The sequence below is a fragment of the Budorcas taxicolor genome, chromosome 20 (genome assembly GCF_023091745.1).
Source record: "Budorcas taxicolor isolate Tak-1 chromosome 20, Takin1.1, whole genome shotgun sequence".
NCBI classification, from domain to species: domain Eukaryota; kingdom Metazoa; phylum Chordata; class Mammalia; order Artiodactyla; family Bovidae; genus Budorcas; species Budorcas taxicolor.
Window position 1 is genome coordinate 18,308,515 of NC_068929.1, and position 18,546 is coordinate 18,327,060.

The 18,546-nt window shown below is 37.0% G+C and overlaps 1 protein-coding gene across 1 annotated transcript in view; it reads left to right on the forward strand.

The window, feature by feature from the left end:
• Positions 1 to 14,048, forward strand: part of SREK1IP1 (SREK1 interacting protein 1) — a 33,574-nt gene extending 19,526 nt beyond the window's left edge. The window contains exons 3-5 of the mRNA XM_052659155.1: positions 269 to 412; positions 11,583 to 11,655; positions 13,859 to 14,048. Of these exons, the coding sequence (XP_052515115.1) occupies positions 269 to 412; positions 11,583 to 11,655; positions 13,859 to 14,048 (407 nt within the window). The remainder of the gene's footprint in view (positions 1 to 268; positions 413 to 11,582; positions 11,656 to 13,858) is intronic.
• The last annotated feature ends 4,498 nt before the right edge of the window (positions 14,049 to 18,546 follow it).

Consider the following 18,546-nt stretch of genomic DNA (forward strand, 5'->3'; position numbering starts at 1 on the left):
AATATAAAATCTAAAGTTGAGAATATTTACATTAATTCAATATTCTAAAATCCATAAGATGTAACCAAAAAAAAATATTTATTGAAAATGAAGCCCTGTTAAAAAAAGTTCTTTTTTCATTCAGGTAAAGCAGATGACCACTCACTGAATAAAAGTTAAAACTAAATATTATATTATTAAATTGCAATTGTTGCTTAGTGGACAAACAAAGCAAAAAATATATAATGTATCTGTAGCTTTGTCATTCATATTTCTTTGTTTTAATTAGCTGGTCACCTGACTTTCGAATGCCGCAATTTTCTCCGAGTAGATCCCAAAAGGGATATAGTTTTGGATGTCAGCAGCACAAGCAGTGAAGAGAGTGATGAAGAGAATGAGGAACTGAATAAACTGCAGGCATTACAAGAAAAAAGTAAGCAATACTTTTTTTTCCCTCCAGCGTTAAAGGTTGTTTTTAAATATGTATTATGTCATCTTTATCTGTTGTTCTGTTCTATTTGTCATTAAGATAGTTTGCATCTTACATTAGAAGTATTGCATGGGTAAGGAAATAGGCTGAACATTGTAAGTTACTTGCCCAAAATCAAACAATTGGTCATTGATAGAACCAGCAGGCAAGTATGTTTCTAATTCTGCAACCAAGATTTTATTGTGTTTTGTTTTTCCATCTCACTGGAATGTATCACATGGTACAGAGTCTAAAGGATTGGATCATCAAATCACACTCATTAAAATAAGAGATCTTAGCGGTATCAAGGTTTAGTTGACCCTTGAACAACATGGCTTTGAATTGTATGGGTTGACTTTCATACAAATTGTTTCAGCATTACATACCAGAATAATAAACAAGCTGCAGTTGATGGAATTCACAGATTCAGAACCATGCATATGGAGAAACTGTATATGTGGAAAGCCAACTCTAAATTATACTTGGATTTTGGACTGCAAAATTACAGAAAATTTATTTCCTCACAAAATTTATTTTCTAACCCCTGTGCCACTCAAGGGTCAACTGTAACTTTATGTGTGTGGATGACCATGTGGCATAGCAAAGCAGCAAGAGTTCTGGGACAACAGTACAACCTCCTAGGTTCCCACTCTGGCCACGGTTAATGTAAAAGGTTTCAACATTTCTTACACAAAAGAAAGTCATTTTGGTCATGAAACACCTTAATTTTATGCCCAGATAGTTACATTTCCCAGGGATTATGGATTTATGCCCCATAAATCCCTAGATTCCAGGATTACTTACCATAAACAGTCCTAGACCAACCAAGTACATTCAGTTATGTACAATCTATAAATAAGGATTCTTCTGCCAACAGCTTGATCATAGACTTCGAACTTTCAGAACTGTGAGGAAATAAATTTCTGTAATTTGGCCATATACCACCTCCTCCCCACTCACCCAGAAAAGGATTTTCTGGCTAGCAACTACTAGTAATTTTTTTCCAGGAAATCTATCATTAGCATGTTTATAAAGAAATTTGACCAAGTTACCTTTTTTCTTTCCTGAGGCATCCTCTTTTCCCCTGCAAAAGAGAACAAATTTCAGACCAACTGTTTAACCATTTGTTTTCCATCTTGTGTGTAAAATGACCTGTCTTTGCAGTGGGGTTTTTAAGCATAAAATATGATGCCATATGTGAAAATATTTTGTAAACTACAAAATGCCGTATTGTTAGTTGTCACACAGAAGCAAAATGCAGCTTATTTGAATATGGGTTAAGGCATGGAGTGAGACAGATACAAAAAGGTTAAACTTGTTTTTGATCATAAGAGAACGATAAGCACCTTGAAATTTTTTAACCTTTCCATATAATGTCCAGTGAACGTAAGTGGAAAAAGTCAAATGCCAGGGTACTGGGACAAGCTGAGAAGGCAGAAGAAGGGTAGCATCCCAAAGAAGGCAGGCGAGAGTGACGGGAAATATGAGTCTATACAACTTCAGTGATAGCTGCTTGAATATATATGTTTTTTCTTTTGCTCCCTACTGAAACAACACTAAAATAATAATAGAAGAATTTTTTAAAGACCCAAATTCACAAGGACAAAGAAAACAAGAGTCAGAAAATTTGGGTTAGTGATAATGGACTCACACTTTAAGAGAGCTCAACCCTTTAACAGTGTGGAAAGCTGAGAAATAACCTGAGTATCCACTCTAAAACCCCCTAAAATCTTGACAGTGAGTATCCTTGGTTACCTCTGAAAGTGAGAGTGTAAGGCTGGAAACAGGGAGTGCTTAAAAGCCTGCAGTAGTTAATGCTCCATTCCCTCCCCCTGCTCTGTGAAGCCCTGTCGTCTCAGCAGACTGCCACAGGCCTATTGCTAGACAGGGTCAGATCAACAGTCTTTAAACTGGGACACACCAAACCCAAGTGAAGATATTCAAGTTAAAGGTTAGATACAGAATGGTGAGAGCCTTCTAGCCATCTTCACCTATTGGTTCCCAGTCATATATCACTCAGGCAGAAGATCTGAAGATACATCCCTGGGGAATCTGACCAGCCAAAGAAGAAAGAAATAAGGATATTGACATTAGGGATCCTTCAAAGACAAGATCTCACCAAATGGCCAGTGAAGTCTGGTCTTCGAAGTTTCGCTTGCTAAAAGCTTCCGGTCAGCTTTTTAGACAGTGAGGAGTGCTAAATTTCTGCAGAAGGATTCTCACATGAAATATAGATTCTAAAACACAAACAAAAAATCAACTTGAGAAATACAATCTGTAGAGGGAGAAAACTTAGCAGAATAATAAATATTTAGTTTCATACAAAGATAAGATATAGCATGCATGAATATGAATAAAACCAGCAAAAGGGCTTTTGAAAATTAAAAATTAAGATGGAAAACTTGATAGAGTTGGAAGGTAAAGTTGGAAAAAAACAAAGAAGAGCAAACTGAGAGAAAAAAGATAGAACAATTGAAGGGTCATTCTTGAAAATACTTCATTCAAATGAATCCCAGAAAGAGAAGAAATAATTTCCAGATGAAAAGGTTTAACAAGTACCAGGCACAGTGTTAAAAATATCCCACAGAAAGGTACACTATAATGAAACTTAATGTATGCTAGAAACCGAAAGATATAATCCAGACTTCCAGATTTGAGAATAAGGCAGGTCACAGGTGAAGAATCAGGAGTCAGAATAGTTGTGTATTTCTCTAAACCAATATTGGAAGCTAGTAGAATGTGGATCATGCTTTCAATTGTTGAAGAAAAGTTATATCCAAGTTAGGATAATATACCCAACCAAATTCTTAATCAAATGTGAAAGTACAGTAAAGATATTGTCAGACATTCAAGTCTCAAAAAACAATTTACTTGTCACTCTTTCTCAGAAAACCTCTGGAATAAGTGTTCTACCAATGTAAGGGAATACACTAAATAAAGGAAGACAGGAATGTAGGGAATAGAAAAGAAGGGAAATTTGTAGCATGCTGGTAAGGAGATATTCCAGAAGGACAGCTGCACCAAAATGGAGAGTAGTCAAGCCACATAGGAGCACAACAGAAGATTCTAGGAGAGAAAGCCTAAGATCCTTAATCCCACAAGGATACTTTCTATCCCTTTCACCTATACTGCCCTATTTTTAAGAAGACAAATGCATAAGAGTTTAGAATTAGGAAGAATCTTTAGAACAAATAATTTAAAAACCTAGTTTTGTAGAAAAAGAAAATGAAAACAGGTGACTTTCCAAAGTCACTCACCGGTCACAGTAGAGCCAACATTTCTTGCCATGATCTAGGTTTCTTGCCTACTTGTCCTGTAGTATTTTTATTACAATGTGCTGCTCTCCTACCTTAGATATCATCCAGTCTGTTGGTTCTTGACCTTTTTGTCCTTTATCACATCAATCTTGAAGGATAAACTACACTTCCATCATGAATAGTGGTTTGTTCTAGAGGTGATTTTTCAATCAGAAGACCAGGGACAGATCCAGAGAGTAGTTGGTGAAGCTTCAGTATTAGCATCAGCTTTCTGGCTCAGATGGTAAAGAATCTGCCTGCAATGAGGCAGGCCCAGGTTCGATCCCCAGGTCAAGAAGATCCCCTGGAGAAGGGAATGGCTGCCCACGCCAGTGTAGTAGGGCTTCCCTGACGGCTCAGTGGTAAAGAATCCACCAGCCATGCTGGAGACCCGGGTTCGATCCCTGGATTGGGTTGATCCCCTGGAGAAGGGAGTGGCTACTCACTCCTGTATTCTTTCCTGGAGAATGCCATGAACAGAAGAACCTGGTGCACTACAGTCCATGGGATCACAAAGGGCTGGTCACAACCGAGCGACTAACACATACGCAAAGAAGGGACCCATATTTATTTCATGATCACCAAATGGGATCCCAGTGTTGTTCTTCAGTTGCTAAGTCATGTCCAGCTCTTTGCTATCCCATGGACTGCAGCATGCCGGGCTTCCCTGTCTTTCAGTACCTCCTAGAGCTTGCCCAAACTCATGTCCATTGAATCAGTCATGTTATCTAACCATCTAATTCTCTGCCGCTCCCGTCTCCTTTTGCCCTCCTCCCTCTTTCCCAGCATCAGGGTCTTTTCCAATGAGTCAGCTCTTCACATGAGGGGGCCAAAGTATTGGAGCTTCAGCTTCAGCCCTTCCAGTGAATATTCACGGTTGATTTCCTTTAAAGACTGACTGGTTTGATCTCCTGCGGTCCAGGGGACTCTTGAGAGTTTTCTCCAACACCACGTTTTGAAAGCATCAGTTCTTTGGTGCTCAGCCTTCTTTATGGTCCAGGTCTCACATCCGTACATGACTGCTGGAAAAACCATAATTTTGACTGTATGGACCTTTGTCAGCAAAGTGATATCTCTGATTTTTAATATGCTGTCTAGGTTTGTCATGGCTTTTCTTCTGAGGAGCAAGCCTCTTTTAATTTCATGGCTGCAGTCACCATCTCCAGTGATTTTGGAGCCCAAGAAAACAAAATCCATCATTGTTTGCACTTTTTCCAATCTGTTTGCCATGAAGTCGTGATCTTAGTGTTTTGAATGTTGAGTTTTCACTGTCTTCTTTCACTCTCATCAAGAGGTGCTCTAGTTCCTCTTTGCTTTCCGCTATTAGTGGTATCATCTGCATATTTGAGGTTTGATGTTTCTCCCAGCAATCTTGATTCCAACTTGTGAGTCATCAGCCCTGCGTTTCACATGATGCATTCTGCGTACGTTAAATAAGCAGGGTGACAATATACACCGAAAAAAACATGTCCTTTTCAGCATAGGGGATTGGAATGCAAAAGTGGGAAGTCGAGAGATATCTGGAGTAACAGGCAAATCTGGTCTTGGAGTACAAAATGAAACAGGGCAAAGGCTAACAGAGTTTTGCCAAGAGAACATACCTGTCATAGCAGACACCCTCTTCCAACAACACAAGAGACAACTCTACACATGAACATCACCAGATGGTCATTACCAAAATCAGATTGATTATATTGATTATTTTCTTTGCAGCCTAAGACGGAGAAGCTCTATACAGTCAGCAGAAATAAGACCTGGAGCTGACTATGGCTCAGATCATGAGCTCCTGATTGCAAAATTCAGACTTAAATTGAAGAAAGTAGGGGAACCCACTAGACCGTTCAGATATGACATACATCAGTTCAGTTCAGTCACTCAGTCGTGTCTGACTCTTTGCAACCCCATGAATAGCAGCACGCCAGGCCTCCCTGTCCATCACCAACTCCCGGAGTTCACTCAAACTCAAGTCCATCAAGTCAGTGATGCCATCCAGCCATCTCATCCTCTGTCGTCCTCTTCTCCTCCTGCCCCCAATCCCTCCCAGCATGAGCATCTTTTCCAATGAGTCAACTCTTCGCATTGAGATGGCCAAAGTACTGGAGTTTCAGCTTTAGCATCATTTCTTCCAAAGAAATCCCAGGGCTCATCTTCAGAATGGACTGGTTGGATCTCCTTGCAGTCCAAGGGACTCTCAAGAGTCTTCTCCAACATCACAGTTCAAAAGCATCACTTCTTCGGCACTCAGCTTTCTTCACAGTCCAACTTTCACATCCATACGTGACCACTGGAAAAACCATAACCTTGACTAGATGAACCCTTTGTTGGCAAAGTAATGTCTCTGCTTTTGAATATGCTATCTAGGTTGGTCATAACTTTCCTTCCAAGGAGTAAGCAAGCGTCTTTTAATTTCATGGCTGCAGTCACCACCTGCAGTGATTTTGGAGCCCCAAAAAATAAAGTCTGACACTGTTTCCACTGTTTCCCCATCTATTTGCCATGAAGTGATGGGACCAGATGCCATGATCTTCATTTTCTGAATGTTGAGCTTTAAGCCAACTTTTTCACTCTCCACTTTCACTTTCATCAAGAGGCTTTTTAGTTCTTCTTCACTTTCTGCTACAAGGGTGGTGTCATCTGCATATCTGAGGTTATTGTTATTTTTCCCGGCAATCTTGATTCCAGCTTGTATTTCTTCCAGCCCAGCGTTTCTCATGATGTACTCTGCATATAAGGTAAATAAGCAGGGTGACAATATACAGCCTTGATGGACTCCTTTTCCTATTTGGAACCAGTCTGTTGTTCCATGTCCAGTTCTAACTGTTGCTTCCTGACCTGCATATAGGTTTCTCAAGAGGCAGGTCAGGTGGTCTGGTATTCCCATCTCTTTCAGAATTTTCCACACTTTGTTGTGATCCACACAGTCAAAGGCTTTGGCATAGTCAATAAAGCAGAAATAGATGTTTTTCTGGAACTCTCTTGCTTTTTCCATGATCCAGCGAATGTTGGCAATTTGATCTCTGGTTCCTCTGCCTTTTATAAAACCATACATACATACATCAAATCTCTTACAATTATACAGTGGAGGTGACAGATAGATTCAAGGGATTAGGTCTGGTAGATGGAGTGCCTGAGAAACTATGGACAGAGGTTCATAAGCTGTACAGGAGGTGGTGACCAAAACCATCCCCAAGAAAGAGAAATGCAAGAAGTCAAAGTGGTTGTCTGAGGAGGCCTTACAAATAGCTGAGAAAACAAGAGAGGTGAAAGGAAAAGATATACATAACTGAATGCAGAGTTCCAGAGAAGAGCAAGGAGAGATAAGAAAGCCTTCTTATGTGAACAGTGGAAAGGAATCCCAGTAACCCCTACCCGAATAAACCATAGATTGGGGTCTGAAGCACACAGAGGAAGGGAGTGTAGAATCTGTGGTGGTTAGTTCCATTGATAATTTGATGATGATGTTCAAAGCCTCTGAAAGGGTAAGTTCTCAGTGTGAGTGACTGAGTGCATTCTTGACCAACACCCTTTAGATAATCCTAGGGGCTCCTTGAATTCTTCCTTAGTCCTTAGAGCTAGAGAGATCTTATTCCAACTCTCTTGAATATTGTAAGTTTTTTTAAAATGATATAATACAATTAAAATAGCCAGGAGAAAGCAAATAGTTTTTAGTGTACTTATATAAGTCCTTTGTTAGATGCCTGGTTTACAAATATTTTATCCCAATATGTAGCTTGTCTTTTCATCTTCTTAATAGGTGTTTCACAGAGCAATAGATTTTAATTTTTATAAAGTCCAATTTATTAAGTTTTCCTCATAGATTATGCTTTGCTTTCAAGTGTAACATTTTACCTATCTCTTGTTCTCCTTTACTTTTTTCTAAATTTTTATAGTTTTATATTTTACATTAAGTCCTTCATCCATTTGAATTGATTATTATATAAGATATGAAACTTAGAGCACTTAGTATTTTGTTTAAGAATAAATAATTGTTCCAGCACTGTTCATTGAAAGGCTGCCTTTCCTTCATTGAATTTTTTGCTTTTGCCAAAAATAGTTGATCATGTTTGTGTGGGTTAGTTTCTGAATTGTCTATAATGCTCCATTGATCTGTGTGTCTATCCCTCCACCCATTCTTGATTAATATAGCTAAAGTTGGTGGGACTGAGTTTTTCTACTTTATTCTTCTTTTTCAAAATTATTGTAACTGTTCTAGTTTCTTTTCCTTTCCATAAAAATTTTGACTAATGTTTTTATCTGCAAAGAATCTTGCTGGGATTTTGATACTCATTGCATTAAGCATGTTTATCAATTTGGGGAAAATTGACACCGTCACTGTGTTGAGCATTCCAACCCACAAATATAATGTGTCTCTGTAATTATTTAGATCTTTGATTTCTTTTGTTATCACTGTTCAGTTTTCAGCATATAAATCCTACATGTTTTATTAGATTTATGTATATAAATATTTCTTTTTTGAAAAATTGTAAATGATTTTTTTTTCATTCTCTGCATGTCCATTACGAGTATATAGAAATGCAATTTATTTGTGTATGTTTATCTTTTATCCTTGTTGAACTCACTGATTATTTCTAGGAGTGTTTGACAGATTCCTTGAAATTTTCTATGTAAACCATCATGTCATCTGCATATCAGAACGGTTGTACTTCTTCCATTTTGATTTGTAAGCCTTTTATTTCCCTTTCTTGGCTTATTGTTGTGGCTAGAACTTATAGTACTATATTGAGAAAGAGCAGTGAGTGATGAATTCTTACCTGGATTCCAACCCTAGGGGACAGAAATGTTCAAACCTTAGCAGTTAGCTGTCAGTTTTTCTGTAGTCACTCTTTATCAAGTTGAGGAAGTATCCCTCTATTCCTATTTTGAAAGAGTTTTTATCATAAATGGGTGTCAGATTTTGCCATATGCATTTTCTGTATCAGTTGATAGGATCCTACAGTTTTTCTTTAACCTGTTAATACAGTTCAGTTCAGTCACTCAGTCGTGTCTGACTCTTTGAGACCCCATGAATCACAGCACAGCAGGCCTCCCTCCCTGTCCATCACCAGCTCCCAGAGTTCACCCAAACTCATGTGCATCGAGTGGGTGATGCCATCCAGCCATTGCATCCTCTGTCATCCCCTTCTCCTCCCGCCCCCAATCCCTCCCAGCATCAGAGTCTGTTCCAATGAGTTAGCTCTTCGCATGAGGTGGCCAAAGTATTGGAGTTTCAGCCACAGCATCACTCCTTCCAATGAACACCCAGGACTGATCTCCTTTAGAATGGACTGGTTGGATCTCCTTGCAGTCCAAGGGACTCTCAAGAGTCTTCTCCAACACCACAGTTCAAAAGCATCAATTTGTCGGCGCTCAGCTTTCTTCACAGTCCAACTTTCACGTCCATACATGACCACTGGAAAAACCATAGCTTTGACTAGACAGACCTTTGTTGGCAAAATAATATCTCTGCTTTTTAATATGCTATCTAGGTTGGTCATAAGTTTCCTTCCAAGGAGTAAGCGTCTTTTAATTTCATGGCTGCAGTCACCATCTGCAGTGATTTTGGAGCCCCAAAAAATAAAGTCTGGCACTGTTTCCACTGTTTCCCCATCTATTTCCCATGAAGTGATGGGACCAGATGCCATGATCTTCATTTTCTGAATGTTGAGCTTTAAGCCAACTTTTTCACTCACCTTTTTCACTTTCATCAAGAGGCTTTTTAGTTCCTCTTCACTTTCTGCCATAAGGGTGGTATCATCTGCATATCTGAGGTTATTGATAGTTCTCCTGGCAATCTTGATTCCAGCTTGTGCTTCTTCCAGCCCAGCGTTTCTCATGATGTACTCTGCATAGAAGTTAAATAAGCAGGGTGACAATGTACAGCCTTGACGTACTCCTTTTCCTATTTGGAACCAGTCTGTTGTTCCATGTCCAGTTCAAACTTTTGCTTCCTGACCTGCATATAGGTTTCTCAAGAGGCAGGTCAGGTGGTCTGGTATTCCCATCTCTTTCAGAATTAATACGGTAGATTACATTAATTGATTTTTGAATATTCAATCAGCCTAGCATACCTTGAATAAGTGACATTTGGTCATGGTGTATAATTTTTTTAAAATATTAAATATGAATTCTCTTTGCTAATCTTTTGTTAACAGTTATTTGTATCTATGTTCATGAGAGATGTTAGTCTTTTTTTCTAATTTTGTACTATTTTAATATGATTTTGGCATCAGAGTAACCTTAGCTTCGTAGAATATTGAGAAAGGTTTCATTCTCTTCTGTTTGTTACATAAGATTATATAAAATTTGTATTAATCCTTTGAATGTTTGGTATCACAGCCTCACAAGGGAGGAAGTCTGTGTTTTCCACTCAGCCTTTGATGATGTGGGTGGTGCCACATTTTTTTCTGTGGTGTTTGCCTGCAGAATGGCAATTATTATCTAAAAGCTTCCTGTCACTATGCTGTCTCTTTTTTGGTCCTTGACTAGAAGGAACAGATTCTTGGTGGGGCGTTTTTGTCTTCACCTGTTGACATTGCCAGGTTGCCAGCTTCTGTAGCTCTTAAGTCTGTGCTGTATGAAGCAAAAAGACATTTCAGGGAACTCAGTACTGGGTCATTTTCTAGATTATACAAGAACCCTAGCTAGTGTCTGCCTTTTCACCTTTCAGTCTTCTTATGCTTGTTTTTGTTATGTCTGGGATGTGTAGTTATACTTAATGAGAGGAATAGGAAAAATATGTCTACTTCATCTTCCTAGAAGCAGTTCAACTGATTTTTTACAAAGGTGAAAAGGCAATTCTGTGTAGAAAAATCTTTTCAGCAAATAGTGCTAGAATAAATGAATATTTTTAAAAGTGTTAAGTGAAATAAGTAAGTTGAAATATATTATATATGCTACATTTTTCAAATGAGAAAAAACTTGAGACTTACATGTAACTTTATTTGTATATGTGAATGTATGTTTGAATTTAGTTATGTATAGAGAAAGCCTAGAAGAATACACACCAAATTGTGTATTTAAAAATCAAGCTAGAGAATAGTGTGTATTCTCTCCTTCCTAGATACTGACAACATAAATATTAGTGGTTATTGTCCCATTACCCTAGGATTTTGTGATCCTAATTTTGCTTGAAAAGGAAAAATTTTTTAAATTATACATGATTGTGTTGTTTCATTTCTTAAGGCCTGAAATAGTACCCACCAAACTGTCAACATTGATTAGGAATTAGAAATGAAATACTTGAAGTTTTTAGTAAATATACGTAGTTGATTTGAAATTTGTATTAAAAACATAGTGTTTTTATTAGATTTTTAATGAGTAAAAATAATCAAGAAAGGGGACATTGTTACAAGAAAAGTGCAGATCCTGACCAGTGAAATTCACCAACCAACAACCAAAATTTTTAAATGTATAAAATATTAATATCATATATTAAAGGAGATATGTGGAATCTAGAAAAATGATACCAATGAACCTATTTACAGGACAGGAATAGACACAGATGTGGAGAATAGACAGGGGCACAAAGGAAGAGGAGAGAGTGGGGTGAATTGGAAGATTGAAATTGCCGAATGTGCACTCCCGTGTGTAAAACAGACAGCTACTGGGAAGCTGTTATACAGCGCAGGGTGCTCAACCTCAGTGTTCTGTGGTGGCCTCAGTGGGTAGGGTGGGATGAGTGGTGGCGAGAGGAAGGCCTTGTATGTATACATATAGCTAATTCACTTTGTTGTACAACACTGTAAAGCAGCTGTACCCCAATTTTTTTAAAAAAATGCTTACATACCACAATAATATATAAACTGATGGTGACCTGATTCTTTCCCCTCAACACACAGGAATTAATGAAGAAGAGGAAAAGAAAAAAGCAAAAAGCAAAGAGAAAATCAAGTTGAAAAAAAAAAGAAAGAGGTATTTTTTAAACATTTTCTTTAAAAAAATTGGACTGAATATAGGATGGATTAAAAAATTTTATTTTTCACATTACAGTCTAGTTAATTTAATATTAATGAGACTTTGGTTGTTTCAGTAAAATAACAAAATCCTTCATGTCAGGATTCAAAAATAGAGTCAGCACTCAGATACCTTAAGTTTTCTTTTTTGGAGCAAATTAAGATATAAATAAGTAATAGCCCCACCTGCTTCTTTTATGTATTCTATTTGTGTTCTAGAATTTTTAAATTATGGAACATTAGTCAAGTTTTAATTTGGACATATGTTGAAATTCTTCACGTACACATTTTGTCCTCATATATATGAAGTTGGGGCTTAAATATCAGTATTCTCAGAATATCATTAATTAATGAAATTAATTCATTAATTAATTGGATTTGTGTACCTATTTATCATGCTAAAAATTCCTTCAGGTCTTTCAGAATTCTCAACTACCTATGATTTTTTTTTTACTGTCAACTCTTTCAACAGCAACTGGTTAAAGAAATTGATCCAAAGACTTAAGAGGCAACTTCTTCCTTGGTTCATGAGTGCACTTTCATTTATACCAGAATAAGCATGTACATATAGGCACTATTTAAGGTATTTAGCAGGTAGTAATATCTAGCTTGGACCTAAGTTCTCTGATAGAGTAGGTTCTGCATGTCAGGTGTTATCTCTGTAGTTTTTGTGGAGCATGAAATGTATAAGCTCTAACACCTCAGCTATTATACATATTGGAAGTTAACTCACTTTCAGGTGTTGAGTTAAATAACAGTGTCTAATGTAAGAACTAATGAAGGAAGGTAGAGCTCAGTGTATAATGTAGTCTGATTAGTATATTGTTTTGTTATTTGCACTAGCACAAGATAATGGATTCCTTGTAGGAAAAGTGAGATTTTCTATTTTCTTCCAAATTTTCATATACTGATTCTGTAGCTCAGTTGCAGACCTCATTCAGACACAGCCCAGAATTAAAAGAACTTTTCTAAGTACACTTTTAGCGAAGATAATGCCACTTAATGTAGTTGCTATGTTAAAGTTTAACATTCTGCCTTAAAAAAGAGAATCCAAGTCCAAAAAGGCAAAGAAAAAAGTATAGGCAAAGAAGCAGCTTTGGTCAGAATGTAGAGGTCAAGAAGGCCTTGAAAACAGGAAAGCAGGCAAGAGCTGAGAAAACCAGGACTGAAGAGAGTGCAAGAGAACGCATGAGAAACTAGGCTCAGGAGAGCCAGAGTCTGAGAGGGCAAACAATGAAAAGGAAGGAACACACTGTTACAGAAACCCCGGAGACTCGGAGACTCGGGGTCGCTAATCCAGGGAGGCAGTCAAGGAATTCGCACAGCGAGTCTCTCTACAGACGCAACCTTGTGGGCTCCTGGGTTTACTTTTCCTTCTCCTGTGTGTTTCTGTCAGGTTTTCTTAGTTTGAGTTGTAACTTCTCATGTTTAGATCACCCATCTAACTCTGAGATACCTTTTTTTATTATAAATTAACTCAGTTTCTGTTTTGTTCTACTTATTTGGGGTTTGGGTAAATCATTCTCATTTATTTAGATTATACATTTAAAAGTATCCTTTTGTAACTACTGAAAATTATTATGGAATGCAACTGTTCATCTGTATCACTCTGTGTATAAAAGAATCAAGTACTTTAACTTGAAAAATAAAAAAGAAATAACAGAAGTGCTTTTATTTTGCCGATTTTCAGCTTTCATATATTTATATGGAGGTACAATTATGGCTCTTTTTATATTACTGCATTCTTTGTGGCTCTTCTAAGAGAATAAACTAACAAGTTATTGTATACACAGTGAATTGTGTATATAATGGGAGTGTATAAAATGCTTTTCTTTGCCTTATAAGAAAGATTTTGAAGGGTACACTGAAGGTACACAGGATGAGAAACTGAAAATCACAGAAAAATTTTTTCATCCTTGCTGAATTTAAAACTCATACCTGGAATTGAGCAGAATAGAGATATTTATTTTGTTAGTTTCTCTGGCTAAGTGGCAAAAATTCTGATTACAGTATTTTAAGAGCATACAGATATAAAAGGCACATTTGAGTTTCTCTATACTCTCACCTTGTTCCAAGAAGGATTCAAAGCAGTTCGGATTCCATTTAAATGCACCCATCAGCCATAAATACAGTTATCAGTCAGTATGTATTATTACCCGTAGGTCTTATTCATCTAGTTCCACCGAAGAGGACACTTCAAAACAAAAGAAGCAAAAATACCAGAAGAAAGAAAAGAAAAAGGAGAAAAAGAGTAAGTCAAAAAAGGGGAAGCATCACAAAAAGGACAAAAAGAAGAGAAAAAAGGAAAAGCATTCCTCTGCCCCTAACAGTTCTGAAATCTCCAAAAAGTAACTGAGACTGGCCTGAGCTATTAAATTTAAAAATTTAATTTTGAAAATTATTTCACCTTCTTTGAAATTTGCCATACAATTATGCTTTGCAATAAATCACAGCCATTTCCATATAGACATTTTTTCATATATAGGACCATTATTGTCTGACAATATTTTAATGTGCTATGATTATAGAGTATTGAATCAGTCTTATTACTTGATAGCCATGCCCCAAGTATGGATATCTGTGCAACAAAACTCATCATTTTTGGTATTCTTTTCTGTGTTAATGTTATTACTTCATAAGCTGATTGTAAATTGCTTTACTACAGTCAACACAGGCAATCTACCTAGCAGTAAATGAATATTGCTGGATTAAGTGGTTATCTTCCAATGATAAAGCGAGGTAGGCTTGACACTGAAAATTTTAAAAGCTTTATATCCTATGATAATATATTACTATTAAGATAATGAAATTCTTCACTTGGATTTTTTTTTTTTTTTTTTTTGGATGTCATAGGAGATGAAGCTGCTCTGTTGGTCTTGGCTAGAACTTTCTAAATGGATGGTGTCAGCAGGAATATGATAATGAAAATATTTATAACAAAATTTCACTGTTTTCTGAGATGCAGAGTTTCTAGTACCTGCCTCCTTCGTTTTTGTAACAAAATATTTCTTCCTTGTTTAAAAAGACAAGTCTAGTTCAACCTATTTGTAAGTCTGGTAGAGATGATGCTGTGTTGGGCAGGATTTTTAGGACAGACTCCTGGGTTGTTTTACAAATGTGCCATATTGGCATGTCTTAAAGAAATACCTCAAACACAGAGTTTTTTATTTAGAAGGACAACAGCTAAATCTTCATTAGAACTGATTTTTATTGTATTCAGTATATAAATTTTATGAAGCTTGTTTCTATGAGTAATGTGGAAATTTTTTATAAATGTGAACATATATATTTATTTGCCTGAAATAATTTGTAGTTTTGAAGCAGGTTTCCATTGAATTTATGATTTCATAATATGACCAGTTTGGGGTGTTTCTCTTACTTCAGTCATAAATCTCAGGAGCAGTGACAAAAATTTAGGATTAAGAATTTTATTTTGTACTTTTTAAAATTTACGAGCCAGGGAGTTACATCATGAAAGCCTTTATATAATAATGAAAATTTTGTATGAGTCAGCATTGTCAGATACATAGTAGTAGGTTTAAATATTTCTGCATTTTTTTAATTTCACAATGATCAGTGTTACTTACTTTGCCAAATACTCCAATATCCCTTACATCCTATAAGTTAAATACTGTTTATTGTAGCAGCATCGAAAGTCAGCTAGTTATCATGGCACAGCACCAAAGATTGCCGAGTACCTCACTGTGGTGCAGTTACAAATTGGAAGCCTACATACGTGGCTGTAGGTGTATTCATAATGATGAAATCAGGTAAGTATACATAACTTCCCAGGCTGGAAAGGTGTGCTGACTCTTCCTTCACCCAGCAGCCCTAGTTGACATGACCTCAGTAAGCCTGGGAGAGCCTCATAGCTCCTCTGAGCATGTGCTTACCAGGCGCAGACTCTAGGGAAGCTGCGTCCACATCCCTGTTCTAGCATTGCAGCTATGGATGCTGTGACACTTGTAGCTTTTCTATAACCCAGCTCAGTCCAGTAGCCGCCTTTAAAAGACCTCCACTTGTTAAAATGTGTTAGTCAGTTATTGGGAGAGAAACACAGAGCTGTTAGGTTTTTAAGGGTTTGTTTTGCCTTTGCTGTAGTTTATTTTTAAAACCAGTACTTTATGAAAATACAGTCCTTTGGTTATCAGAATAAAAAAAGTAAAAAAAAAAATTCCATCTTTAAAAAGATGATTAGAAAGTGCTACATGCAGAGAGATGGTCTCATTGTATTGAGTATATAATGTGGTTATAAGTGATTATTGTAGTGACACAGAGTCAATCCAGTTATTTATAAGTTTTATTTCTGTTAATTGTAGAGACAATAAATTGGCTTATCAGATTTGTTTTTTGAATGGTGGCATACTCAGTGGCTCAGGAGAGTTGTATAAAATTTGGCCTTCATTAACTACTAGAGTTTGCAAATTAAAAGATTTTAATGTGTAATTTTTTTACTCCCAGAAAAAAATCTTGGAATAGTTCTTGCTTAAATTTCCCATAGTATGAGAATAGTTTATGAAAGATCTCACCTGAATAAAATACATTTGTTTTTACTAAAATAATTTCTACTAAAGTGATCTTGTTATTGTTATTAGGATTGGATGTAAATCTCACTAATATATTGTAGGAGTAAATTAGTGACATTTCCTCTCAGGCAATGTGTAGCATAAGGAAAATTGAACTTGGTAGTAAAAAATCCAAAAATCCTCGTCGTTCTGACTACCTGTGTGACCTTCAACAAAGTCATTTACCTTCTCTGGGCTTTGATGTCTTTCATCTGTAAAATATTGTACCGAATTATCTCTGAGATCCCTTGTAATCCTTAATATATATGATTATCAATGTTTTAGTAAAATTCAAATAATAATATTTTAGAAATTATATTCATTTAGGAATATAAATTATTATATTCATTTAGAAATGGCTGCAGATAAGCAGGTAGCATTCTGTAGTGGCAAAGGTTGAATTTTTTAATATAGCTGTTAAACACATGTCACTTCTCGAAGCAGAAAATTGACATTTGGTTCACATCCTTACCGCTCAGTGTATGTCATTTTCACTAGACGCAGACAGAATTTATTTTTAGATTTGTATCTGTAACCCGATTATCTGAACATTTTGAGACTATTGCTTTTGAGCTGATGGACCTACACCCTACCCAGTTCCCTATTTCTTTTTTCCATATCATCTGTTGGCTAAAACCTCTCAGGGAGATCCCCAGTTTGTCACAGAATATGTATCTGTTTACATCTTTGGTTCTTTGAGGCTAAAACATCAATAAGTAAAACAACTGTATGTATCTGTATTTATGAGCCTCTCAAATTACATGCCTTAGGTTATCTTAAACTAGATTGATGAGTTATCATTAATAGTCTAGATAAATGCCATTGAGTCCTTTCTTCAGTAAACATTTATTGAGAACTTAGCATGGCAAGCACTATGTTAAATAACTAGGGATACAGAGATTAATAAGACACATTTGCTTCTCTGAAAGGAATTCAGAGTTTAGTTGGTAGGGGAATCAGCAAACTCATCATTAGGTACAAACTGCAGTAATTGGAAGACTTCAAGGAGTACGTAAGAGTCTGGAAAAGTTAGAAGCAGCTGCCTAGAAAAAGTAATGCCTGAAGTACATTTTGATTGAGGATGAGAGTGGGAGTTAGAGCAATTCCTGACAGAATGAGTACTGTGAACAAAGCCCACAGTAGACAAGGCTGGGGTGTGTGTGTCAAGAATTACAAGCCTTTTGTAGGACAGGAGTGGTAAGAGTCGAGACCACCATTCTAGGTTCTTAGGTACAAGAGAAAGAGGTTTTATGCTCCATGTTTGGGAGCTTGGACTTTATCTGTAAGCAAGAGACCCCACCGGAGAGTTTTAAGAAAAAAATGCTACAGTCCCTGGGGTTGCAAAGAGTCAGATACAACTTAGCGACTGAACAACGAACAAGGAAAGAAGTGACTTTTATTGGGGTTTAGTTCCATCCATTTCATAATCCAATTCACAGTTTTTAAAGGATCAACTTGCTTTCATCAGAAGCCCACATAAAGAATAATTTGAAAATTTGATTTTCTGTTAGGCCCACTTTTCTTTCTAAGTTCTGATTACTTCTAAAAGCTGCAGTAACTTAAGTTTTCTAAAGAGCTAGTGTCGTCTTTATCACACCCATCCCCAGAATTACATGCATATGTACATATTTTGGAATGCTTTGCTTTTAGTTTTATTTTAGGTTATTTCTGACTGGCAGAATATATTCTGTCATAATGTTAGTATTTTTGGTCAAAATAAATCATTTAAAGTACATTTTTCAATGTACAGACTATCATAATTCAGTAAGCCTTCTTTTCGTATTTTGTCTCAATATTGTGAATATTATGAAGCACAGCTGCTTCAAAGCCACAGTGCCACACAGTTGGTCCACTCAGTGAGCCCTGTTGCTCTCCCGCAGGCTCCCTGGCTCAGCAGGGAGTGCTCCGCAGACTGCAGCTGACACGAGTACTGAGACTTGGTTTTTCCCAGGCAGTTGGCATCCGAGAATAGTAGGGATTTTTTACGTCCACTAAATGATACTTCCACTTGCAGAGCCCAGGGACTTCAGACCTCATTTATCTCCTCCTAACGCCTCCAAAATTTTGCAGAGTGCCAGAGAATTGGGTTGCCTCCCTGAGAGCATAACCCACGATGCATGCCCAACCCCAGCTTGCCTTTCCGAAAGTCTGGGGAATCAGGAGAATTTTGCTGGCCCTGCCCGTCTCTCAAGTTTCCTGCTTCTTACTCTTTATGGCCTCTGCTCTTGCCCTTAAGCAACAAAAGTAGACTAACCAGTGCCTGAACTAACTTTCTCAACTGAGAT